General features: G+C 42.8%; 1 protein-coding gene across 2 annotated transcripts in view; it reads right to left on the reverse strand.

Annotated features, from left to right (window-relative positions):
• ATP6V1C1 (ATPase H+ transporting V1 subunit C1) overlaps positions 1–27,496 on the reverse strand; it is a 388,190-nt gene that overhangs the window by 183,231 nt on the left and 177,463 nt on the right. For both annotated transcript variants that reach the window (XM_078686908.1, XM_078686909.1), the window contains exon 6: positions 6,282–6,373. In XM_078686908.1, coding sequence (XP_078543034.1) covers positions 6,282–6,373 — 92 coding nt within the window. The remainder of the gene's footprint in view (positions 1–6,281; positions 6,374–27,496) is intronic.

Below are 27,496 nucleotides of genomic sequence, written 5' to 3' on the forward strand. Positions count from 1 at the left end.
CGCATGAAATCGTTCCCGGATGCATGGTTCTTGTGAGGAACTTTGATCGTTCAAGTCCGCTGGAGCCTCGCTGGAAAGAAACCAAACAGGTCCTCCTGGCCACCCGTACTGCCGTCAAGCTGGAAAGCAGGAAGGGCTGGGTCCACCTGTCACATGTGAAAAGATTTTTTGGACTAAAACCTGTTACCAAGAACATTTCTGAGGATTGTAAAGACTGCCAAAATACTATTCTTAAGGACTGTCCCGCAAAAGACTATGATACAGATTCCTCCCCGTTAGAGAAAACTCCGCAGCAGGAGTATAAGCTTAAATTAAGGTCTAGTAAAATAAGTCAGCCAGTTTGATTGTCTAAGTCCTCCCCTAGGTGAAACGGTTAGACCGGTTTCTGACATGTATATAATAGACCCCCACAGAGAGAGAGTTAGTGAGAACTCTAAAAGTTGCATTATTATTTTATGTTTTCTGCTATATTTTAGCATTATGATTTCCTGCACAAGTTATGCCTTTTATTTGTATTCTCCAGTTCCTCATGTAAATAAGTCTGCTAATGTTACAGTAGAGCACACGTTTAGTGATCTGCCTCCTCATGAACTCTCATATCGTCTTGCTATGCGTAATAATTCCTTCATCCGCATGTTACATTATTCACACCAGACCAGCAATGCCACTAATTGTTGGGTGTGTGGTCGACTCCCCCCTTTCCAGACACCGAAGGGAGTTCTGCCACTCTTTCCTTATCCATTTTCACATAATGGTTCGTGTGGAGCATGGTCCACGTTAACGTCATCCTCAACAGATATGTCTTTTCTGAACAGTACATGTTTTCCAGACAAGCAAGGTCTTCCCCACAGAACAGGGTTAGATCTAGAAAATGAAGTTTATAATTTGGGTAATTATTCTTCGAATTTCATGGTCCTGAATGTTCAGTCTGATTCTACTCCAGACTTACCTGCTATATCAGTACTACCAGTTAAAGGTGAATTATGCGTCCGAAAGAATGGTTCCGTACATGTAGGACATAGTGATTGTACTACTATTATCAAGTATAGTGACAGTAGAAAATCTATTTTCGAAGCTTCACGTCATTCTTATTTTGTTTGTGGTCAGACCGCATATGTTCGTCTGCCCCTCGATTGGGAGGGAACCTGTTACATTGCCTTCCTACTGCCACCAGTTTTTCTAGCCCCACCTGACTACCATAGGAATTCCCACCTAGTACATACTAGACACAAGAGAGACCTCCCGATTGTCGATTATACTGAAACTGCTCTAGAACAATACATAGATATCAATAAAGGTGTCTTCCCCTACTTAGGTACTGTTGTAAATAGTAAACTGATACGTAGATTAACCAGAACCCTCGAAGCAGTAGTGATTGAGACTACTTCTGCTCTAGGTAATTTAACCGAGGAGCAATCCTTTATGAGAATTGTCGTGCTCCAGAATCGTCTCGTCCTTGACGTCATACTGGCCGATAGGGGCGGGGCATGTAGAGTCATCGGATCTAGTTGCTGCATTTTCATTCCTAATAACGCGCCGTCTGTTTATTCAGCTATTACCAGACTCCATAATATTGCCCATATGTTACACCAAGATCCAGGCACCTGGACATGGTCCGGTTGGTTCTGGAATACAATTTCCGCCTGGGGATGGAAAGTATTGTCATTTCTGGGTATTGCAGTAGCGATCATATTCAGTTGCTGCCTCTGTTTACAATGTGGCCCTGCGATTTGCGGCATTTGTGCTACCTCTTGTATTCCTAGTCCCAAGTCCCGTTCTAAATCCCGTTCCAAGACAATTCGAGACGAGCAAATGATACTGTATGAAATGATAGATGGTATCATGAATATTGATGTTTCCTGATGGAAACGTAGTGACAAGGAGGGAATGTGGAAAAGTAAATTTTGCCATGTTCTGTGTCCCTACGTGTCCTCCATCTTATGTTATGTGTGCATGATTAATATGCATATGTATCCCCCATGTTCGATTAAAGACGCAATTACAGTTGTGTCCATCTCTAGTATGCCAGTTTCCAGTTCTCGTGAAAGCTACGAGTATTAGGCCTATGTAAAGTTACGTTGCCACGTTTCTCAGTGTGCACGTTATTTCATTGAAAAGTCCCCGTTTCTAGGCCTCAAAAGGGCCCGGACACCAGATTCAGCTCCTGTCTCCTGAACCCTCGCTGAGGAGCGATACAGCCCCCACCTGTATCCTCGACCCTTCACTTACTTCCTGCCTCGCAGTGCCCGGTTCAGCCTGGCTCTGCCTACGAGTCTGCCAAGAGTATGTTATGATTCTAGTTATCAGTCCAGCCCTCCTTCTTTGCATTCCTAAGATACTGAATCGCATCAATAGTTTCCGTCATTGTCTAGCCTTTACGTCTCCATGTAAGAGAAATACTGCATTTAATGGTCATTTAATATTCTTCATCACGCACTACATGTAGAATAATGCATGCTCCAGTCTTAGAGTCTGTTAGCCTCTCCCCTCCTGACTCTTAGTTTATATCAACATGTCCTCTAAACATCAGGTACTAGATAGGGTTTAGGTACATGTCGCCCTGACTCTCCAGACTTCAGTCTCTACTCCCAGCACAGAGTTCATAGCCCCCAGCTTCTCCTAGTAACACGTCATTGTCAGTTTGCGCGCACCATTAGGTTAGAGGTCCCGGCTCCTTAGGTAGCCCCCTCCATGTTTCCGCCCCATTTATGACATATTCTGTTACGTTTACATCACATGTCTATGTATACGCCTCTTGTTACACCCACTTTCACCCTTATCTTTCGCGACTGCTATTGACCACACCCACTGCTCCGCCTACTGTAATTCACTGTAATGCAATTGTTTTAGTATATATACTTGTGCACTGTTATTAAAGTTGTGCTAGCTAGCCATCCCAGATCTTGTCCGTGCAGGTTGTCCTGTTCCTGTCCTTTATGCTGTATTAAACCTGCAAACTCCTACTACCTCGAATCTTGACTCTTATTTATTGAGCTATCTGTTATTCATATATTTATTCAAAAATAGAGGTATTATTTATTTATTTACCACAAAACAACTAGCCCTAACTTATGCGTTGTTATTTATTTATATTTCTTGTAGAGCGCAACACTCTACCCCCAGGGGATAAACTGCACTGAAATTGCTGCCAACTATAGTGTCCAACGTAGTGGGTTTCCTGTGGTGTTAATTTAGTTAAAAAGTTAATCGGGAAAAAGCCAGGTCTGTAAGTTTTTTCTAAACTTAAGGTGGTTGTCTATGAGGCGAATGTTATGAGTACACCTGGCAACGCAACAATAGTATCCTACAGAAGGGGATGCAACTGAAAATGAAAGACCCTGGAGCCAATTTGTCTTCAGCGGAGTCCTAAGAGAGTACTTGAGAGTACAGCTCGGCCCGTGGAGAATCTACACGGACGGGAGAGGTACCACTGAAAAGTTGAAGATTTCCATTTTCCAATGGCACCACGTCCAGATGGATTCCTGTTTAGGATTTGTTGCAGGAGTGACGATCCTTGATCAGAAATCCACCACTAAAGCACCAGGGATTTTTTTTTCCTGAGAGCTGAAAGAGACAAGTGCCCCCCCCAGCATAAGACATGCCTCAACAATTACACCGGTCATTCTGCTCCCCCATGGAGGCAGATAAAGGAGGTTTGCCTCAAATATGGGTGCCACAGGAAGCAGTAAGCACTACTGGACTCCAGGGATAACGAAAAGAAAAAGAGGAATTGGGGGCCAATGTCTAAAAGCATAAGTCTCATCCCTCGCACTCATCTCCAACTCTAGCCATAACAGTCTTTCTGGCGCCTTGGGAGCAGGGTGAAGGATTTCCCCCCAATCTGCCTCATGGATGGCATAAAGCACCAATGGGCATCAGGGATGATTTCTAAAAAATGACATGGAAAATAAATTTAAAATGAGGTTTGATGTCCAGCCTCTAATGACACGAGATCGAACCCCCAATCTTGCCCACCAGCAACGTCTTTAAGCCCACCCATGACAGCAGACTGTGGAATATAACCCCAATTTGTCCTTCCCAGGGGGGCACAAAAAAAGACTATACAACATGGTTTTTATATTTAAAAGAACGGGATGGATCCGCCCATTAGGGTACATTTCTCATCCCTACAGCCTAAACACTCTTCTGGCCCGCCCACACCTCTAACCAAACCCCTTGAAAAGATTAGAAGATTTACTCTCTTTCTGCCATCCCTGTAGAGTGAGAGGGGAATAAAGCACACTAGGCACCTATGGCTTTATTATATGAGTGCCTCATAGATGAGCAGGCATTTGCGCCAGCTCCTTGAACCACATGCACACCCTGGTGTTATATAAGGGACAGAGGATCCTGGTGCGTCCCCTTCTACGGTATGGACTGTGCTGGTGCACATCTTGAGCTGATACAAAAAGAGGCAGTGTTATTCTTTGGGAATTATTTGCATTTGCACTTGTGCCCTATTATAGACATGGGTGCAGAGCCAAATAATGTTTTTAAAGAGGCAAGGACAGTGCACCATGGAGGTGGTGCAGTCAGTACATTCCTAGAGTGCACCTCTTGAGAACCTTCCTGCTTCGGAAGTATGCTCTTCTCAAACTACAGTACATGAGCCCCTATTTTCTGGATTTAAATTATAAGTCCATCTGTAAGAAAGAATATTTATCAGGGTTATCAGCACATAGAACCCTATTTCCTTTATATCTATGAACAGGTTGCATAAGGCTTTCTTCTTTCTTTACAAAATAAATAGGCCCAATATCGATAAAAGGACCTTTGGATAGAAGTATTTTTCAATCCTATGAACGCCACGACCCACATCGTTCTATGGTCAGTATCAGTATATGTGAGGATCTATTGATATGAATGGAGTGTGTTCATAGTAAAGATTCATTCCCCAATCAGCCGTGTTCCCCTTTCTTGTAGGGATCGGGCTATGAACCTAATGGTAAGAACCGTAATGAGCCCACTCTGAACTATAGTGTTTAATAAAAAAGAGAATGAAGAAACTAAAATGCAATGCAATGTTTATAGCGGATAAAAATTTGTATGAGGGTGAAAGACTAAATTTGTTTATGTTATGTGGATAGGATTACATGAAATATGTGATCACATTGTTGAGATGATACAATTTGTACAAATTGGTTTATATAGGTTTCTGTCTCATGTAGATGCGTTTTTAAATATTATGAAGAAAAGTGACCCTGTATTGATATTTGTCCTGGAGAAGGTGGTTGTAGCACATTAATTCAACCCTTCCACTGAAACGCGTTGATGCCTTTGCTTAATGAGAACCCAACAAACAAAGGGATATTAGATAAGAAAGAGAACTTCTCTTTGGGAATATATTGTAAGATCATGTATTGTTATTGGATCACTTGGATTTTTTAACAGACTATTGATACTTTACTGTGTCTAGGGTCTATGTATTCACTTTTGTGCTTTTTCGCACTTGTGTGTGATACAAAGGATATTGAATTGTATAAATTGTGATTGTCTTATTCATTGTTTTATTTTTTGTATTCATTGCATCTGTATTGATAAATTTGAATATGATAGTGGAGAGCTAAACTCCTTTTAATAAAAGAGAACATTTTATATAAATACTATTTTCCAGTTGTGGGACGATAATTGTGTTTAATATATGTTAAAGATCCAAAGGGTAGGTTTCTTAATTGCCAATATAATCCTGTTATCAATGATAAGCAACACTGAATAGCTTTGTCTCCCATGTTAGACAATATTTAGCTAGTGATGTGAAGGTGTGTGTTGTGTGTAGAGTGAAGGATGAATAGTACATACCTCCAGGGATCTTTCTCTGCCTAATTGTCTTAAGAGCCCTGTTCCCTGGAACTAGTTGGGCCACCTCTCTTTTTATTTACCATACTTAAGGACAAAACAGGAGACGGCTAGATTTTAATGTATTCTTCCGATGAATATGGGGGTTATACTGTTTTGAGCACCCATAAACACAAATACTTTTATGGTACAATATAACCTGCTCAAAGTTTTAGGATGCAAAAATGATTGTAGGATATACAGGGGTGTGGGTGTACACATACTGTAGTATTCATGGCATACAAACTTGCTCCAAGCAATTTCATCGGAAGGAAGAAAAGCACCTCCTCTGTTCAAAATCCGGATTGCTCTCAAGTGCTTTTGGAGTAAAACACAGTAATGCTAATCTGTTGTAGACATTTTTTAATGAGCTGTGCACTAAATTTTTTGTCTTCCTTTCAGTAACTAAAATACACCCTCACAAAGACAAAAGCAAAATTACTTACGCATTTTTTCTTTCCAAATTTTGAAGATTTCCTTTGAGGTTGTTGTAAGCAGACGCTCTTGATTTTAAATCATTGTCAATCTGTGTAACTGCCTACAAGAAATAAGGCAATACATTATAGAAACCTATTAAAATTTTAACCTGCTGTAAAAAGTTCTGCAGTTCTGAAACAGAATATTGTTTTCAAATCGCTGGTATTTTACCCCAAATACCCATATGTGCAATAATATATGGTTCTACCTGTACCTGTGAACTTTTAAGAGCACATAACATTTACCCACAAAGCATTCCAACTGACCAGATGCAACAGACAAGCCATGATTCTCAACACTCAGTCAGGACCTTAAAAAGAAAAAAATCTTAAAAAGAAGTGCTCGCTTACAAGTTCACCTTCATTTTCTTTTCAACTCGTAACTAAAATTCTGAAAAAGCAAATCTACATATAGTAAACTGGCCTATAGAACCTACTCCATTGGAAAACTGCTAACCAAATCTCTTTCCCTACATGGAGGGCTTGGGTTACCTACATCTATAGTGTTCAGAACTCACAAATCCCCCTGTAGACTTTTTAATGTTATTGAAATTTGTAGAGCGCACTGTTAACCACAGGTGTCTGGCGCTACGGCACGTGCTATAGAGGCACGATGACAGAGAGACTATGAGACTGAACCTTAGACAGAAAAGAGACATGTTTTTAAGGCTTTCCTAAAAGCTAATAAATTAGTCATGCATCTAAGATGTAGAGGAAGGTCATTCTGTGCCTTAGCTGCGCGGGCCACAAAACTTTTGCCACCTCAACTGGATTTCCGTACCCTGGGTACCGATACCAATTTAGTCTCTGCTGATCGTAATGATCTTATAGGTATATACCAGGGAAATTGTTGCTTAAGATACTTGGGACCAGTTCCTTGAAGTGCCTTCTAAACCATACAGAGGGCCTTAAACTGTACGGGTTTCCTTATCGGCAACCAGTGGAGCCTTCTAATCTCGACCGAGATAGAAGCATATTTTGGTATACCAGTGAACAATCTAGCTGCGTCATTCTGTAAAAGTTGCAGTTTGTTCATATGCCCTTCCTGCAGGCTTATGTATAGACTATTACAGTAATCTAGCCTAGATATAGAAAGGGCAGTGATGACTGTGTTAATGCTGTCTTTAGGCAAGAATGGCATTATTTTTTTTAAAGATCTAAGAATGTATGAGGTAGAAGAGGTCACCGCATTCACCTGGTCTTTAAAGCGGAGTTTGTTGTCTATCTAAACTCCCAGATTTTTTGCCTTCTTGTTAGGAGTGCGAAGAGGACCCTGAGTATCCGCCCACCAGTCCGGAGTGCAGAAGCTGGAGTCATTGAAAAACACCACCACCTCCGTTTTACCGGAGATGAGCTTTAGGCAGTTTTGAGCCATCCAGTTTCCCACTGCTGTCATGCATTCGTGGAGACGTGGTGCAGTATCAATCGTTGATTCTGGTGTCAGCGACACCACAATTTGGGTGTCGTCTGAGTAGGAAGTCAGACTGAATCCAAATGATTCAGTCAAGGGGGCAAGTGATACGTAAATATTAGATTATCTACCAATATTTAGCAACCACTTGATAATTATATAGAGGAGACAAATGACATATAGCCTTCTAACACCTACGTGTTCTCCCCAGTCTCACATATGCCTCAAATGTCTTTATTGTGTGTTGACTCAGCGGTCTGAAAATGCTACCATTTCCTCCCCCCCCACCCTCCTAGTCATCTGCTTTCTTATCTATGGCTCCTGGCTGCCCCCATCTTTACCTGGTCTCTTCTGTCTTCTCTGTTTATCTGGATTACTACTCAACCGTGTCATATTATCGATTAACCTCATTTACCAGAAGAAAACACATATCGCTATTCATAGTAAGCACATGTTCATATTGATTTAAGCGATACATGTCCTCATGGCCGCCAATTTATCTGCAAGGTAACATTTTTCAATTATATATGGCACTTATTATTATAAATAGTACTCCTACTGAAATGTATGTTATTCCGTCGTCGTCATTCATTTTTTTTTTTACATAAATGTAAATACAACGTATGGCAAGAAAATAAAAAGAAATTGGGATCCAGATGCTTTTTGAAGAGGGGATATTTTACTTCCTCCTTTTGGTAGTTTTAATATTAAACGATTTCTCAGGAGAGAAGAGAAAAATTGTTACTTGTGGCATGTTATTTTTAGTAAGTCTTTTTATCAGCAATTCAAAGTTATACAAAACTTATTTTGAATAAATTCACAAGGAAAACAAAGCATCAAATAAACACTAAACACATTCTTAAGACTCTGGTAATATTCTGGTAAAGAGCAATAAGACATAAAAATTATAGTAGCGATATAGAAGATGAAAAAAAAAAGGAAGGGTCAAACCTGTGTCTCTACATCTTTCTTATTTGGAGTTGTCAGTTTACAGACTACAGGTACCCGAAGGTGATTTTGCCATGAATCCCAGTTTTCCTGGCATTTCTAGGTGCTTCCACGTACAGGGCAGATGGGCTTTTCTCTGAACATTTACCTGATCCTGAATACAATCTTTAATACTCACGTGATTTCTGGCTCTACATTGTTGTGCAATATCTATTTTAGGGAGGAGCAGGGAGAGGTTAACTAAGATTGTGGGGCACAGATTAGGATGATCATTCTCTGGAATGTGTAAAAGGGCACATTTAGTAAAGGGTGAGAAAGACCAATCCAAAACTTTTATGAGAGAATCAAAGAGTTTGCCCCAGAATATTTGACCTATACGCCACAATATGTCTCTAGGGTAGAAGAAACTGTGTCATTTTAATTCTATAAGGCTGTATCAAAAAGCAAAAGCTGTGGGGAACACAACTGGGGTGCAGGGGACAGAAGGGCAATGCACCAGCCTTTATCAGTCCATGTTTATACATATTCCTCCCATGTCTCAAATAAGTTAGAAAAGTGTCAAGGAAATTTAAAATTAATGAGGAGTACAATCTAGAAATTTTGTTTTCCACAAGGTGGTTCATTGTAAGCTTTGCTTATAGCAAGTTAAATTAAGCAATGTCACCATCAACTTCCAAGTAGAGTGCAACCAAGTTGTAGCTGGAAATAATGGCAAAAATGGGTCTTGTGAAGTGGGAAACCACTTATAGTTCAGCAAACGTGCAAACCGAGGACTCCAAGATTTTACTCTTCAGTTGGGAACTTCTGAAGTTGTCCCCAACCCCAAAACCCCATAGAAAAGAGACTTGTTCAAACTGTATGCTGGTCCATAAGGAGTCTCACCTATGAACTTATGAACCCACTGGATCATGCATAGGGTGTCGCACCAGCGGCTAAGTACAGTTTTGGTGGTTGGTGGCATCCCCAGATGGAACTGTCAACACACAAAGCAATGGAGAGACTTTTCATTCAGTCAAAAATGCAGGGTCATTTTGTGGGTTGTTTATCTATTCCTTGAGAGTAATTAAGTGGCATCCCCAACAGTAGCAAAATGCTGATCTATCATACTCTTGACTTCATGGTACGGCAACTGGCAGCACTTGAACATACAATATTTTCAGAGCCTCTCTCTACCTCTCTCTACCCCCACAGAAAATTATGAAGCAGGATGCAGAGTTTGCCAAAGAAAGAGTGAGGACCTGGTGTGGAAAGATCTGCTGTTTGTATAGTAGTATGGGCTTGGAGACTATATTGATAATATAAATATGCAAGTGTCAGTATTTGCAATTACATATGAGCCAGAAACTTGTAGGTGACCTAGGTTGATAAAGAGGTCAACAGCATATAGGAAGCTTGACCTACTACTCCTGCAGTCCAGCGGAAACTCTACATTATACCATCCGTTCACAGGAGTCTTGCAAGAGGCTCAATAGCCAGGGAAAACAGAAGAAGGAAAAGACAAAATCCTTACTGACTTCCCCTCAATAGAGACTGTGTGAAACAAAATTCTAGTAGGCTGCATACTAGTTATGGAAAGGTGTATAAGAGACGAGATTGAGACAAAAACGGGGGCATTCAAAAGCTTTCTCAAAATCTATTAAAAAGAGGGCATGTGAGTGGGCTAGCCAAGAGGACAGAAAAGACATTGTGGAGATGCCCATTATTGTGTCTGGTAGATCTACTCAACATAAGCCCACTCTGATCGACATGTATCAGAGAGCTGATACAAAGAAGGAGATGCAAGATTCTACAATTTTTTTTATTTCAGGGTTGATCAATTAAACGGGCCTAGAGAAGGTGCCAGGTATCAGCAGCACAGTTATGACAGAGTCTCTCAGATTTTGGAGGGGGGTTAATTTGCTAGCAAAACTGGAGCACAGTTCAGTGCGGTACTGTGCAGTTCGGAGGAGAGACGTTTAACCAGTTCTGATGAGTGGCAATTTTGCCCCTGGGTCTTTACCTAGTTGGCGGCCACCACATCTTCCAATGAGACTGTAACTGTAACATCACTTTTCTCTCCACATCTGCCGGTGGCAAATTTTATGGTGGTGCTGATTAGAAGGCCTCAAGATCATGTTGGAGTGAAACCAAATAATAAATGTACAGCTTGACTCAGTAGGAGGCAAACATGTCTGACACCATCTGTCTCACAAAAACTAGACCGCCGATTCTGTGTAGATTTTACCCATGTGTCTAGGGCATTTTCTTCTGCTGAGCCTGCAAAGTAGCCTATTGCTTTCATTGCTTGTTCATAGATATGACTGTGACACACACTAAATGTTTTTAGCCTCGTCTGTTAAATGTTGCCCGAGAGAAATAGCTGTACCCTCTACTGTCCTGAGCACAGGCTGGTGACCTTAGAGTAGAAATCCAAGTTCTAGGTCAAATAAACGCATTTCAAAGAAAAGTGATACCCTTCAGCAGCAAAACTTACCCCATCGCTCATCCCCGAATAACTGATTTAAAAGATTTGAAAAACATAAGAGGGGAGTCTGCCAATCTTCAGTTAAGTTGAAAGTAGGAATCAGTGTCTTCTTTCAAATGTGTCCTGAAGACTTTGCTGTGAGTCACCAGGCATGAAGCTATTTGGGAGTGCCCGGTCTGAGTTCTATGGGTTGTGCTTCGAGATGCAACTAGAAATATTTCCCATCACTAGGCGTGTGTACACAAATGGTAAGAGGTAGTACTGAGAAGGATCTTTGAACTCTGGAGAATGTGTTTTAGGCCCTGGTTGTGGGGTGAAATAGCCACCCGTGGGAACCCCTTGTGAAGCAGTGTGCAAGACATTTTAAAAACCGTGCCAGGATAAGAGGAGGCAGCAAGATATTAGGAGAATGTTAATTTACCACATTCAAAACAGCCCGACACATCATGTTGTTCAGACCATTACTATTTCAGGACAAGACCAGTGGAGCTAGGGAATCAGAAACAATATTTAATTGCCTAGCCCAGGTGGAAAGATGAAAAGCAGAGTGGAACTCAGGAGTGGAGTAATATGTACATATTTATGCAAATTCAGATCTATCCATCTCAGAAGACTAATTTTCTTTACTAATGTTGGCAGCCAAATATATTCTGGTCTTTAAGCTAAAGACACTGCACTGTTATCCTGAAATTTCTAGAAATATTTCCTCTAATTGCGGTTATAAATTTAACACTTTAGCTCTGTCACTCTAACCAACAAAAATCTCAGCAGAGAGTCTAAAAATATTTAATGTTTAGGGGAAAGTCAATGCTTGTTTATCTCGAACAAGATGTTCTCAATTGCATTAGGAGGTACAGATTCTTATTTCTCCCCATATATATGCACAAAACTATACCTAGTAACAGAAGAAATTCTGACCATCTCACCCCCTGTGATTCCCTGAAAAGTACAATCTAATATTGGGAATTAAGGGCATTGAAGGAAAGACTACCTGAAACTCGGACTATATGATCTCAAAAGTACCAGTTCTATTTGATATGTAATCTTAACCTGCTTACTGTCAAATAATTAAACAGCCTTTATGTGGTTAGTAAAATTTCAGATCATCCAAATGAACCCTCTCCTACAAGGATGTTAAAGCTTAGGCAAGGCTAGAACACCGGACTGACACCTTTATGGACACCAGCAGAATACCTACACCCCTGCAACAACACAAAGTTGTAATAATAGTAATTTAAGACATAATTGCTTGATCCCACTGACTTGGTGAATTTGCTATAGTTTTTTTCCCAAAACCTTTGATTTAGATTGAATTTGTAGACCTGACACTTAAACAAGTTGAATATGCAATAGCCAACAGATTAACTCCTATCTACATCTGGCGACTGTTCTACTCTATTAATTTGGTGTACATTTCTTCATGTATATTATGCTAATGACACACTGGTCTAGGTGCTTGATTTCGCTTGAGCACCTCTCTATTTAAGAGGATGGCAACTTTAGGGTACTTGGTAGAAAGCTAAGAGGGGAAGTGAGGCTATGTGATAAGCAGTGGCTCCAGACACCACCCTCACTTCTAATTTTTAGAGTGCTAATTAGCAGCAATTCATAATCAGCCAACAGTAAAAGCAAGCTCAAAACGACTGAGAAAAGAGGATTTTAAAAAGGACATTTAGTTATTGAGCTTCTGTTTTTCATACTTAGAGATGTAGGGAAGATGCCCTGAACGCTTACAGTACATTAACAATTTTCATATACATTTACAAATATGAATGCATTTTCTGGTCAACAGAGAACCGAAAGCGCTCCCCTGGCAACATCCACCGTACCCCCCCCACCTCTCCGCCTCCTTACATGAACATAGTAACCTATCTTATTGTGTTGAACACCCACTGCAGAGGTTTGTGTAGTCTTGCTACCATTTCCATCCCAGCAAGATCAACCCTAATGCAACACACTTGGACCAAAGGTGAAATAATCTATGTGATAGTGTCTTGCTATTGTATTTATTCTGAAGGCTACCACCAAATAAGTTTAAGTTAAATGGGCTGATATTTTCCTTCCGACTGAAGGCCTACCAAAGACTGGTGTCCAACGAGTCTTGAGAAACATGCTGTTTGGCGAAAGGGAGGGAGAAAAAGAAAACAGAAGCGCATATCAAAACAAAAATACATACAGCTCCAACCTACAATGAAGAATGCAGTCCTCCTTGGCCAACTCCCCTGAAATCTGTCACCGAACCTGTGCAACCGGGCCAAAAGACATCCTCCAATCCCTGGCTGCCTCAATCTGAGTCAAAACATACTCCTCCCTCCAACCCCCTCCCCCCTTTGATGATAGACCTTCTGCTTTACAAGTAGGCCAACTGAGGCTGTAATTTAATACTTTTTTGATTTCTAGTAAAGTTCTTTTTTGCAGGGATATAGATAATAGTTATAGTAACTAAAGGTGGTGTTTACCCGTCAGATCACAATTTTCTTTCGAAATGCCACTTAGAATAATCTTCTTGAAATGTAAAGGTAAATATCATCATTGCCATTTCCCCCGCATTAGTTTCATTGCCTAGTTTTCCAACTATCTGTAAACACCATATACTTTTGCACCCATTCTTGTGATTCATTAAGATCATGCAGTACCTTAACCATCACTTCAGTAAAGGATGTCTCAGGGACTGAAAGAGGGGCACCAAACAACTGTAGCTGTGGACTTTCCCTAAGATTAGCTAGTATCTCCATTCTCAAGTGCAACTTCAAGTTACTGTATCTCAATTTTAGGCAATGCTCAGCTGGTCAACTATTTCCTTGGCCTTGCTTTTCTGGCCTTCCTGGGCATGAATCTTGGCATTCTTTCCTCACTACTACGTGTGAAAAAGCATTCAGAATTTATTTCCACCAATAACAAAATTGAATAATATTGCTTGCTTTTGTGCAAAGTCTGGAAGTACAGCAGCAATAGAGCTCCTTTAAACCTTGCTCAATTCTGCTTTATCAAGAGAGTCCGCAGCCAACTTTTAAGTCCTTTGTCACTTAAGGCACAGAGTTTAAATAACTTGCCTTTATTTTTATTTCTGTCTGCTCTGCCACTGCACAGAGAGATGAAGGAAGGAACCAGGAGCATGGCAGTTTCGGGTGGAGGCTCCGGAGATTTATTTACATCTTGTCAGATGAAAAGGGAAAGCTATCTGTATGATTTGTCATTTATTTTCCTTAGAAGGAGAATATTCTTCGGGGTCCTTAACTAGGTGAGGGAAGAGCAGCTCAGAAGATGCAATCTCCCTGGCATGCCTTTTGACCTACTCACAGCAATTTCTGAAATGCCTGGTACAATTCAACAGCGCCAGTTTCACCTTCGAAATCCCAGGCATGTTTACCTCCAGCTGACCAACTCAGCAAGTGCTTAAAAGTTGGTGCTACTATGGAGCCCTACAGATCAAGAAGCTGAGAGCCCATTAGGCTTGCCACCTCAGATGCAGACCGCATTTGTGCATTATAAATGTGCTGTCCCAAGAGCTGTGACAGGACACAAATAGCTTATCCATGCTGACTGTAGGAGGTAAAATCACCGGCATTCAGCAGATTCAGGCCTGCTTCACATATTCCAACAGCTGTCTATTTTCCATGAAGCTCTAGTTAGTTATCACCCATCAATCATCCTTCTAAAACATGTTAGGGTTTTGTTTAGCAACTCCCATCGTTTCTAGAAAATACTTTTGTGAAACTTTTCGATTATGATGCATTACCCTTTTGTGTGAACTTCTACACTCATTTTTTTTCGCAAGCTTCAGAATTTTGACAGGACCTGGTTTGAGGTGAAAGCAAAACAAAGGCATTGAATTCAATCAATTTCTCTTTGGTAAAGCCTGTTCTGTTTGTGGATGGTGAGAATTTCTTTCTGCAGAGGGAGTTGACAAATGTTTGGGATTTTGCATTTGCTCTGGCCAACTGAGGGGTAGCATTCACATTATTGGATCAATGAGGGTAGTAAAACAATCACAATTCTCACATTATGGCAAATCTCACTAGTAGGAAGCTAGCTCTTTATACAGTGTACCAAAATGAGGAGCACTATGTAGAGAGTCCAGGTATCCCTTACTAGTGACAGGGGCTTGCTTTAACAATCCCAAGGTGCTCTATTTGTGGTAGTGTGGTCGAGCAGAGATTAGTGTGTGACATTTGTTGCACACACAGAGTCAATAAATGAGACACACTCACTAGGGAAATCTGACAAAAATGTATACAGATAACAGATTTTTATATTATTTCAGACACCAAGATCTTCAGAATCAGGTAAGTTCTTTTTGAGTTCTCGATTTTCAGAAACATAGAAAATACAGTTGTCAGATTTGAAGCATGAGCTTCTAACGCTGTACTGTTATCCTATGGGAGAAACATGCAATGCATACAGTCATTTGCAAACAACTTACACGACTGTTCTTCTGGACTTAAAGTAAGTAGGGGCCAAGGTCCAAGAAAGCACCAAGAGTTCAGGTTTTATGTGCCATGGGGTGTCTGGGTGCAGAGGTGCTTTCAGTGGTAGTAGACTTGAACGCTACACGTTGAAGTCAATGGGGAACAGTACCTGCAAAGAAAAGCTGCAAGGGGGGCTTGCAGACCAGTCCGGCAAAACCCAAAGGAAGGCTTGACTCTTGAGGCTCTCAGGACCAAAGAGATACCATCTGTTTCAATGGACTCGGGCTGGGGGGTTCGGTAGCATAGGTGTTTTATCCGGCAGGTCAGCGAGTTTGAGGCTCCCACAGTTCTCGGTGCACCTCCAGAAAAGGGGAAAGAAACACAGCAAGACAACTTCTGGTGTGGAGCTGGCCTCTGTTTAAGTCCCTCGATGTGCAGGTAAGTTTTGGCGATGGTGGTGTTCTGACTTAACACATACGAGCCTTGGTGCTTGAAACAGGCTCCGGTACGCCAGGTATTGGTGCAGGCAGCCTCCGGTGTAGATCAGGTCATCGAAGACTGGATGGATCGACGGGGGTGGTCTCCTGGACACTCAGTGGCCTCCTCCTGGGCTGCTGTTGTGTCTGTGGACCCAGTGGTCAGCAGATCACTGAACCCGGTTGTGCGGTCGGTGCCTGCAGGCAGGTGGCTCCTCTACTTCAAGGGAGATGCTGGCAGGTTGGCAAAGTGCTGGCAGTCCTACGAGGCTTTTGGATAATGCACAGCTGCAGGAAGAGTTGGGTCTTTGCAATTGTCGAGAGAGGAACAGGCAGGCAGGGTTTAGCGCCACGTTCACTATTAGTCCACAGTTCTTGAGTTCTTCGGCTCTTCTTTGTCTGTCTTTCTTATTAGTTAGCCAGGTGAATCTGAATTCCTGGTGTCAGGGGGCCACCTAAATACTGAATTTAGAGGTGTTAAGGGAAGTAGCCAATGGGGTACTCAACCTTGGGGTCTCTCCACCCACTATATGACAACTTCCTGTGGGAAGTGGCATAACACGGTCCCAGAGTTCCTATACCACCAAAAACAAGATGATGGAATTTCGTGAAGAACATCAGGTGGCCCACCTTATGGGTGTGACTAGCCAGGTGGTGCGACACGCCTATTAGCATAGCTAATTTCTGGTCTGTTCTGGTGCCAAATGGGCCCCAGGGCATAGGGTGGCATCCCCCAGGTCTGGGGGAATGCTGGGGTCCCAAATCAAAGGCAGCAAGGGCTTTGAAGTCCCTGGGGTTGATATGTTAAATCCCTAGCCATCCTTCTGGAGGTGGGAACACCTTCCTCTGGAGCAGGCATTGTTCCTGGCCTAAAAGAGTGTGGGCTCTTACCTGGAGGAGGTCAGAAACGTCTGTAGTGGCAAGTTGGATGATACCAGTCAGCCAGCACACTAGATAGTGATAGGTTTTTCAGGGGGCAACTCTAAAGTGCCTTCTGGGTGCATGCCATAATTCATCTTGTAATAGTAAAAGTACAGATTTATTAAGACAAGGTGTTTGATACCAAACACCATAGGTTTCAGTAAACCCAACATGTAGCTGCGGAACTCATAATGCCCAATGCCCAGTACATATACTTAAGATGGCTTCCCTGTTGAATTGTACCATCTAGTAATTGGACTAGACAGAACAGGGGCATATTTGCTCATGCAGATATGCCCTCACATAAAATATAATGCACCCTGCCGTAGGGCTACAAGGCCTGCTGTAGGGGCGACTTGCATATATTACTGACGCAACGACACTTTTTTGTTAATAACATTACCATTGAGCCGCAATCATGTGTATATAATATATGTAAATTACTGTAAATATGGGAGTGATGTAAAGACTGTCTATATTGTTTGCAAAAGTGTCTTCTTGTACTGTACATTCAAAAAACTGGGTTAACAGTACACCATTACGTTGCCAAAAGTGGATTGAAATATGATGCATTTACATATTCTTTGATTTAATATAAATATGATCTAATGAAAATAAAAACAAATGAAATACTATTTGTATGTTCTCTTGCAACAAATTGATGTTCACTACTGTGACTAGCCTTTAACTGAGAAGTCAAGTTAAAATAATTTTTCCTAAGGAACAGTGTTCTTTTGTTATTGATTATACCCAGTTCCTTGGGAATATTGGGTCGCCCTATTGACTGTTAATAAAATATTACATATATTACTTGCAGTGACTTTGGTATGGCACACAGTGAATGTGCCGTGTTTTCAATCCTGGCTTGCACCATGACACGCAGTCTGCAAAGGCAATTTGTATGGGGGTCCCTTAGGGTGGCATAATACATGCTGCAGCCCTTCGGGACCCTCTTTGGTACCTATGCCATAGGTAACAGGGGAACCACTTACTAGGAACTTACAGAGGTGCCAAAGTGAGCGCCAATTGTGTTACAATTGGACCATTTTACCTTGTTTCAGCGAAAGAGCACTGTAACCTGGTTAGCAGGGGCGCACTACATATCAGTCGAAAAATATCAGTAAAAGAGGCAAAAGGTGGGGGGTTATCATGGCAAGAAGGGTCACTTTCCTACATTACTGTAAAGTAAAAGGAGTGACATGGGACACCTTCAAACATTGCTCCACACCAATGATGGGAAAAGTAGTTTATACTATAGGCATAGTGTCTTAGAGTCTTCTTTACTCCAGCGATTGATGGTTTCATGTAAAAGAGAGCACACAGAGTGAAAGGCAAATTATGGGGTTGCAAACTGTGCCTTCCACCAAAGGCCTCAAAACTGCTGCTCAGCCATTGAGCTTTTGAATGACCACGACGGCAGCTGCCCAAGAGTGAATCCCAGAGAGCAGGAAAAAACAAGCATTTGGAATTTATTAGGTCTCGCATTTGCCAGAGTTTGTGCTATTGGCATTGTAAATGGCAGTGCATTTTACTTATGTGTTTTGAAAACCTGCAAGCAGCGCGTAAACACACACTATGTACTTATAGCCATTGCTTACGAGAAGCCAGGTATGCAGTAAAAGAGGCGTAGATACTGCCAGGCTTGCTTCTAGAAAATCTAGGGTCACTGGCACTTGTTGAAAATAAATTCTTGCGTAATCTTATTGGCGTCCCTAAGAGCACACCCATGAGACCGCTGTGCTATGAATTGGGCAGGAAATCAGTCTCGGACATGGCCAGATTGAGACCAATATTATACTGGCGTCGCATCTGGGCCACGCCGGAGCTCGTACATTATGCCCAGGGTTTTTTGGACGTAATTAAAACAGATACATTTCGCAAGATAAGCTGGCTAAAAGAGCTGTCCAAAGTCTTATTCAAAATGGGCATGAAGGGACTATGGGAGAACCCTGAGTTAGCCCAGTTCCCTTCCAAAGAAGATCTAAAAGCTAGGTACTGGGAAATGGTTGCCTACCAGAAATGGAATGACGCTGCTCCTTCATCTATGGAGGGCAGATATTTGGAAGCGAAAGTCCTCCCCAGGTTGGAGCCCTATTGGGATGAGATTACAAAGCCTGGGGATCGGAAACTTTACTTCCAGTCACTCCCAGTAAGATCATTAACGGGCAGATGGGCTGTAGCCAATTCCAGTGTTTGTCCGGTTGGCAAAAATGGTGTTGAAACCATTGCCCATCTTCTTTTTGTCTGTAGGGCTTATTCAACCCCCCCGACGTGTTTGGCTAACAGCTATGTGTAAAATGCTAGGCACAAGGGATAGCAAGGTTGCATTAAGAATAATTTGCACCAGCACCCTGCCAGTTATCTCAGTAGCGGCCGCAAAATTCTTGGGGTGGGCTTGGGCAATCAGAAGGAAATTTGCACTTTGAACTGTGATTTTACTGAATTGTGATTTTATTAACTCTTTTGATGTTTTTAAATAGTTCGTCAAAATGCTTTGATTATTGAATTTTGGAAAATATCGTTGTTTGATTTTTTTAAAATTTGTAATTGTTTTTATTATCAATAGAAGTTTACAGGAGTTTGTCAACTTGTTCTAACATGGAACTAAAATGTATTAAAATGTTTTATTGTGCTTTTATGAGTTTTTATCTCGAATAAAGCAAATTTGACTTGCTTCTTGTAAGCAATAACTATGCACCACTTGCAGGTTTTTCAAAACACAATATAAAAGGCTGTAGTGAGGGCTGGGCCTTGTTACTCACATTGCTATGTTAGCATAGGCTTATTAGAAGTTTAAACGCCATTATTTCTTTTTGCTGCTTTTGCACACAACACTGCATATAACTGTTGTTGTAAGTTAGGCTGCGTGAAATGCTTCACATGAGAATGGCTTGTTTTCTTCATCCCTAGACTTACATTGTGACTCTAGTCTGCACACGGAGTGCTAAAGCCTCCAAGGTTATCATAACAAGGTAGCTGTTGTTTGGGCTGATCGGCTCACGTCTTAGCCATAACATATATGCAGCTGCAAGCCAACGTGATTCTGGCGCCTTTAATAATGCACTGTAAGCATGATTTCAGACACTTGGAAGAAGCCTGTTTTTCCAGAGAGACAGAGAGCTTTTGCAGATCCTGATGTGATTCACACCTACTGATCTTGGAGGTATGGGGTCCCCCAAACAAGCCTACGAAACCTTCTATATTTTATAAAACATAGTTCCTAGCTAGGGAGGGTGATTTACTAGGCGCTATAGTACCTATTTTCACCATCATTTTAATATGATTTCTCCTTTTGTGTTTTATGGAATTGTAAATGCTGATCATATTATTTCTAATCATATGTCTGCTTATGTTAGCAAAAATACTGCATCTTAGAGGACGTCGTTAAAATAAATATTTTAACCTTTCCGTGTCTCTTTTTTACTCCTGTTGTAGACTGGTATGAGAGTATAACGAAAGAGTGTTCTTGCTTCCCACCATTCCTGAGTATAACCTAAGTCGCATGTTCTGGGTTGTCTAATCATTGGTTCCTTTGCTATAGGACGAAGAGCTAATGCGACACTGATGCTAGCTGGTTAGGGTTTCTATGCACTGAGGGGAGCTTTTTGGTACACCACAATTCACTGAGGTCCTGGGTCTCTTTGCACAGTTCTGTGTTATGTTATGTTATGTTATATTCGTATTTGTATAGCGCACGGCTACTCAAAAAGAGTGTCCCGGCGCTTTTGAATAGGGAGACCTACAGCAACATAACACAACAACAGTAATAAAAAGCAAAGGGAAATACAGAAAAGAACCGAGAGAAGACAGCAGAACAGCCTAAAGAGTAAACAGCCAGGTTTTGAGGCCTTTTCTAAATGCAAGCAGACTGGTAGCTCCCCGGAGTTCTAGCGGCAAGGTGTTCCACACCTGCGGCGCCAGCAGTCCGAAGGAGCGACCTCCAATGCGGGCTCTCTTCACTCGTGGCACTGCCGCCAAGAACAGGGATTCTGACCTGAGAGAGCGAGCGGGATGGTAGAATACAATTCTCCTTTGGAGATACTTTGCTCCCACCGCATGGAGAGCTTTATAGGCCAAAGTTAATGCCTTGAAAACAATCCGTTTACGGATGGGCAGCCAATGTAGTCTGCAGCAAGCCCGCAGCACTGGCTCGCCTATTAAGGCCAAAAATGGCCCTCGCGGCCGCGTTCTGCACAACTTGAAGCCGCTGCAGCAGGTACTCTGGCAAGCCCAGGTAAAGAACGTTGGAATAATCTAACCTAGAGCCGATCAGAGCCTGCACAGTCAGCTTCCTATGTTCCTCAGACAGAAGAGGTAGAAACCTCCGCAGCATCTTAAGGAGGCCGAAGCAGGTGCCCGTCACACCAAGGATCTGGGCTCTTAACGTCAGACCCCTGTCCATCTTGACCCCCAAATTCTTGGCAATTTGGGAAGAACAAGACGGAGGAAACATGTGACTGGGCCACCAAGCTTGCCAGTCTGGCTCCGTCGCACACCCGAAGAAGAGTACCTCGGACTTATCGGAATTGCACTTGAGGCTGTTCAGCTGGAACCATTTAAAAACAGCCCCAAGGCAATCCCGGATACTCTCTCCATCAAAGTCTCCTCCCCTCTTACAAGAGAAGAGGAGCTGGGTGTCGTCGGCGTAGGATACGATCTGGGCCCCAAACGACTCCGCCAGTGCCGCCAGAGGGGTCATAAAGATGTTAAAAAGGGTCGGGCTCAATATAGAGCCCTGTGGGACCCCGACTCCCAAAGGCGGCATCACGGCGGAATCTGGGGAGGCCCAGACCGTTTGCCGGCGGCCAGCTAAAAAGGATGAAAACCAGCTGAGCACCGTCCCCCGTAGGCCAATCTCATAGAGTCTTGCGAGAAGGTCGTCATGGGGGACGGTGTCAAAAGCCGCCGACAAATCCAACATCACCAGCATGGCTTTGCCCCCAGTGTCCAGAACCCCTTTAATGGTTTCTGAGACCTCTAAGAGCGCGGTCTCTGTACTGAGATTCGGGCGGAAGCCGGATTGGGTGGCGTGCAGAATCTCGTGTGTTTCCAGAAAATCGGAGAGCACCGTGTGTACATGCTTCTCCAAGATTTTCGTCAAAGCAGGCAATAAGGAAATAGGCCTATAATTGACCGGAGCCTTAGGGTCAAGACCAGGCTTCTTCAGCAAAGGAATGACCATTGCCTGCTTCCAGGCCTGCGGAACCACTCCCTGGCACAGTGAGAGATTCAGGAGTGGATTCGCCAGCGGGTTAATTACTTCCGCCATTTTTGCAAAAAATTTGGCCGGGCAAGGGTCCAAGGGCGACCCTGATTTAAGATTGCCCATGAGCGCTAAGGAAGCAGGGGCTGAAATAGGTGGAAAGACGGCCAGCACCGGACCTAACGGGGCCGGAAGGTGCAGATCATCCTCAGGATTGGACTGCCCCGAGGGCGCCACCAGTGGAAAGGAATCCTGGATATGTTTAATCTTGCTGGTGAAAAAATTAGCAAGATCCAATGCCCAGGATTTGGAGGGCATATCTTGAGAAGTATTGGACCGCGGGGCCATGAATTCTCTCACTATGGTAAAGATCTCCTTACAGGAGTTGGAGGCGGCTTCTATCCTCCCTGCAAGGTAGGCTTTTTTTCCAAGGCGAATGTCTCGGTGATAGGCCTTCACCGCCATCTTATAGGTCAGCCTAGCCACTAGATCGTATTGTGAGCGCCAGGCTCTTTCGGCTGCCTTACACTGCTGTCGGGCAGCTGACAGTGCCGCAGTGAACCAGGGAGCCGAAACCCGTTTCGATGTTAGACGGGGGGCCAGCACCGGGGCAAGATCGTCCAGCCTATCCAGAAGCCATGCTTGCAGAGACTCTAGGTCTGTGTAGGAGCAGAATCCCTGCGACAAGGCATTGTCATTAACAATGCAAAAAAAACTCTTGCAAATGCGAGACCTATTGCATTGCAAATGCTTGTTACTTGTGCTAACAGTATATGGGCAAAGGACTCACCTAACCAGTATCAGTGTACGATTTAAATATAGCCATCGGCACCTGGAAGATGACTAGTTAACCTTTACAAAGGCCTTCCTCTGAGCGGGAGCACACATGCAGCAGTCTTTTTGACTTTTGATCCGTTTGAAATAAAAACGCCAGTGTTTGTTAAAGGGTTCAGATTAAGCAGCAGATGATGGAATTGATGCAAGTGCGGCTTCCACCGTGAAAACAGCAGCAGTGAGTACTAGAGTGGGTAGCCAGTAGTCTGATGGCTTGCCACTTTTCCCATTTCCCTCAGTGACCCTCTCGCAATTTGGTCTTATTTTGTTATTAAAGATACTGCGTTTAACCCCTTCGACGCTCATGACGAGCTGGGCTCGTCATGCAGTAGCCTCCCAGCACGCTCATGACGAGCCCAGCTCGTCATGAATAATGGGTTTTTGCATATTCCAGCACAGGGGCGGAACTCATCGAGCACCGATGTGGTTAAAGTACCAGACCTTTATAAGTGCAGAGCAGGACTCTAGTGTTGTGTGTGTGAGCTTCCAAGGTGGATACCCAAGCGGTGTTCTAATTCTGGATATGTACATGACGCAAGCACCATATTAAATAAAAAGCTCCACTGTATGTGTTAGGCACTTGGCCGTGTTGTAAGCAAATAGCCAACACATGTCCCCGAGTTATTCTTTAGGTGTTGCAACACATGCTCAAGATCTGCCTCCACCTCAGAATTCAAAACCAGTCCCAAAGATTGGAAAAAAGAATCCTGCTTTATCAATATCGATGAGTCAAGATTTCTGCAAATTATTGCAGCCGGCCTCTTTGTGCGGGTAGATACATCTGGCATGCTCATTGTAAAGAAATGGCCCAGTGACACGATAGACATACCAAACTAGTTGTGAGGGTCTGGCTCAACTGGAGGTCCTCTTGGGCCCTTAAGCCCAAAGCGAGCCAAGCCTTCATGTGGCTTCTGCCTGCCACCCCACACTCTTACATCATGCACCAGGAGATAAAGAAAAAACACAATTTTTATGTAAATGAGAGAGAGTAAATATATTCACCTAGTGTCTGAATTGTATATTGTAAAACTAAAAAACCTGGTGTAAATTTTGACTTTTCCGGTTGCCCAAATTATGTGAGCCTAAGCAATTATTTTATTTCAGTGTGCCTCTGTTTTCTTCACGATCACATATATTAGCATATTGTGATGATGATTTCAGGATGTATCCAGTACAAAAATCTTTCTTGCTTGTGTTTGATTTAATAGACTATAATGTTGCTTGGTGGAGGATGGAGGAATAATAACTTAAGCCACATGGCAAATGACACCTCTTGGTTCAATAATGGCAATATCGTCAGGGTGTGGGGGGGAAGGACGGGGGTGGTGGGTTTACAAATGTTTTATCAGTTCATGTTTAAAGACAATCACTTCTAATAAATGGCACTCAGAGGATTAGTACATTCCAAAGTACTATGGTTAAGGATTTATATTAAAGAAATAAGTATTCTGTATTTTTAAAGAGACTTTATCATATTTTACATTATGTTTGTTACATGCCAAATATTTTCAAGACTCAGCACCTGCTCTTACCGTCAAGCCACACAATTTCTTTTCCGGTTAAGTTGTTGGTTTGCTCACCTCTATTGCTAACACAGCACTGCGGCCTGCACTGTACTAGATCAGGAGCTGTAGTATGAATGTATGCGCTGCTGCAGAGTGGGGGTGTTTGCTTACATTCAGAGCCACTCGAATTATACAATTCTGTGGCCGCTGCGTTTTCCGCATTCTTATGGATTCGCTGCATTTGCCAAATAATCCATCGCCAGCTGCATATTCTGCAGATTTGAACAAATCTAGTTTGATCGGATGGAGTAGTTTCTTACCTGTAACTCCAGTTCTTACTTTATACTTTATTCGATATTTGCATATCATAAAAGTACAAACATTACAACATAAAAACACATATTTAAAAAAGATAAAAATCATTTTAGTAAAAAGATAAAACTTCATGATATGTACAGTTAAAACAGAGAATTCAATAGTACATTAGCAGCAGAGGGTACAAATCATTTTAGCAACCCGAGCTTAGCTCTAGTCTTTGATCAAGAGTTTTGCACGGATGGACCAGGCACTGGCTAAATATTTAGCAACCCCGCATACAACCAACATGGATGTTACATCTGATGATAAGATGCGCAGGGCAGTTCTGCACTCTCTCACACCCAACTCTCTACATACCGGTTTTAACCATTTTGATCTTGGATTGTTATATGCCCTACAAGCGAACAAGAAATGAGAAAGAGATTCGCTTGTACAAGGGCACCCAGGACAGTTGAGGGAGTGGGCATGGGCCCCCTTCCTTTCCACCCCCCAATGAACTTATTCAAGGGTAGGATTCCATATCTCATTTTTAAGAAAAGAGACCTATCCCTTGGGGTTTGTATGAGATCTAGGAAGGGCTCGAGTTTTTTCGAGGGTTTAAATTCCATGAAATGTGATGTTAATATCCCCCATGTTGCATGCTTTGCTTCGTTCTCCTGTACCTAGTCCCAATATATTTTTTTGATTATTTGCTTGTGAGGGGGGGACTGAGAGGTCCAAAATTGGCCCAACGCTAGCTTCAAGACCATCTTCTTTAGTTTGGTTAGCCACAGTATCTTATTTGCCCCGTTCAGAATAATAAGCTCATCCAGAACCAGCGCATAATTTGCCAATTCTGGTGTCCTTCGCAGGCGCACCCAGAACAGCAAAGGGCGAAGACGCACCACATCTGCAATAGAGTGTTTGCCCATATCTAAAAAGAGGGGTTTTAGGGGTGTGGAAAGCGGAAGAGCAACCAAGTCCCTCACAAATTTGTTTTCTGCCCTTACCAGATCACTAGTGTTCTCACAACCCCACAGTTCAGAGCCATAGACAGCAGAGGCTACGGCCTTTCCTTCGTATGCTGCCAGTGCCGGGGCTACTGGTCTACTAATGGATAGGCGCTGGTTTCTCAAGATAGCTCCTGCGGCTCTTTTGAGGTTAAGAAGCATTTTGGCTACACGGGAGTCCCATCTCATTCGATTGTTAATCCTGACGCCCAGGTAGTCAAACTCTTACACCACCTCAAGTGGAGCCCCATTTAGGGTTATGCTTATCTTCCTAGCTTTCTGTTGTGCGGACAGCACCATCAGTTTGGTTTTGGCAGTATTCACAATAAGACCCCTCTCATCACAAACAAACTAAATCTATCTAATAACTTTTGGAGGCCAGAGGGAGTTTTAGACTAAAGGAGGGTGTCATCTACAAAGAGTAGGGTTGGTGTTTTCTCTCCCGCCAGGACTGGGGCATCCGCAGAGTCCTCCCTCAGATGGTCTACCACCCCATTGATGAAGAGCGAGAACAGTGTCGGAGCCATCACACAGCCCTGGCGGACCCCCCTCTGTACAGGCACTCTCCCTGTTAGTTGGCCTTGATCCAACCATCTGATTCTGGCATAATTGCCCTGATGTAACCTAACGATTAACTCTAGAAGGTAACTAGGGAACCCCATATCAAGAAACACCTTCCATAATTTGTCGCGTGGCACCAAGTCAAATGCTGTCTTGAGGTCAATGAAAGCCAGGTATAGGCTGCCCTTGGCAACAGACACCGTCTTCCAATACACAGCACAAAACCTAAAGACCTGGTCGATTGTTCCCATATTTTTTCTAAACCCGGCCTGGAAGTGGGAGCGGATTCTTTCATCCTCTATCCAGACTCCCATTCTGGTAACAATGACCCTGCCAACTACTTTCTGAATTACATCAATTAGACTTATCGGTCTGTAGTTGGCAGGGTCCTCCCTGTTACCCTTCTTGTATAGGGTCACTACCTCCGCGCCCTTCCAAGACTCTGGGACAGGATATCCCTGGAGAATCAAATTCATAAGGAGGGCGATGAAAACCGACCACAATTCAGGTGCACACAATAGTAAGTCGCCAGGTAACCCATCCGGGCCCGCTGCCTTTCCTGGGGAAATGTTTGTAATGGCCTCTTGTACTTCTCTGGCTAGAAATGGTTCAGCTGTGCCCATAATCTCTAGTGCAAGTACTATTGGGGTTGCTATAGCTTGTCCTGTAGGAACTGCCTCACCATACAGTTTGGCAAAATGTGAGTACCGTTGGTTTTCAGTAATATGGATAGAGGTAGGCTCTACACCCCTTTTCTCGATTTTGTTTATTAGGTTCCAGAACATGGTGGAATCTTTCAGGGAGGCTGCTTTTTTAAGTTGCTGCCAGTGATCTTCCTCCCACTCCTTTTTGGCTGCTTTGATACTATTCTGATAGGCCCTACGGGCTTCTCTTACTGCCAATATATCTTTTTCCCTAATTGCAGAGGTGTTTGCCTTTCTCTTAACCCTGCATGTAGCCGTGTACCACGGGGTTCCCTTACTAACGGGATCACTCTTAGGTGGCCCATTGATCACACCCATCGTAAAGTAAACCCCAATCTTCGCTACTAGATTTTTATAGGAGTCTGCTAATTTGAAATTTGGGTCAGGTTTCATCATGGACTCGTGGGCCACCAGGTCACTGATTTCTACTTGAACGAACTCC

The sequence above is a fragment of the Lissotriton helveticus genome, chromosome 4_1, assembly GCF_964261635.1.
Source record: "Lissotriton helveticus chromosome 4_1, aLisHel1.1, whole genome shotgun sequence".
Taxonomy (NCBI): domain Eukaryota; kingdom Metazoa; phylum Chordata; class Amphibia; order Caudata; family Salamandridae; genus Lissotriton; species Lissotriton helveticus.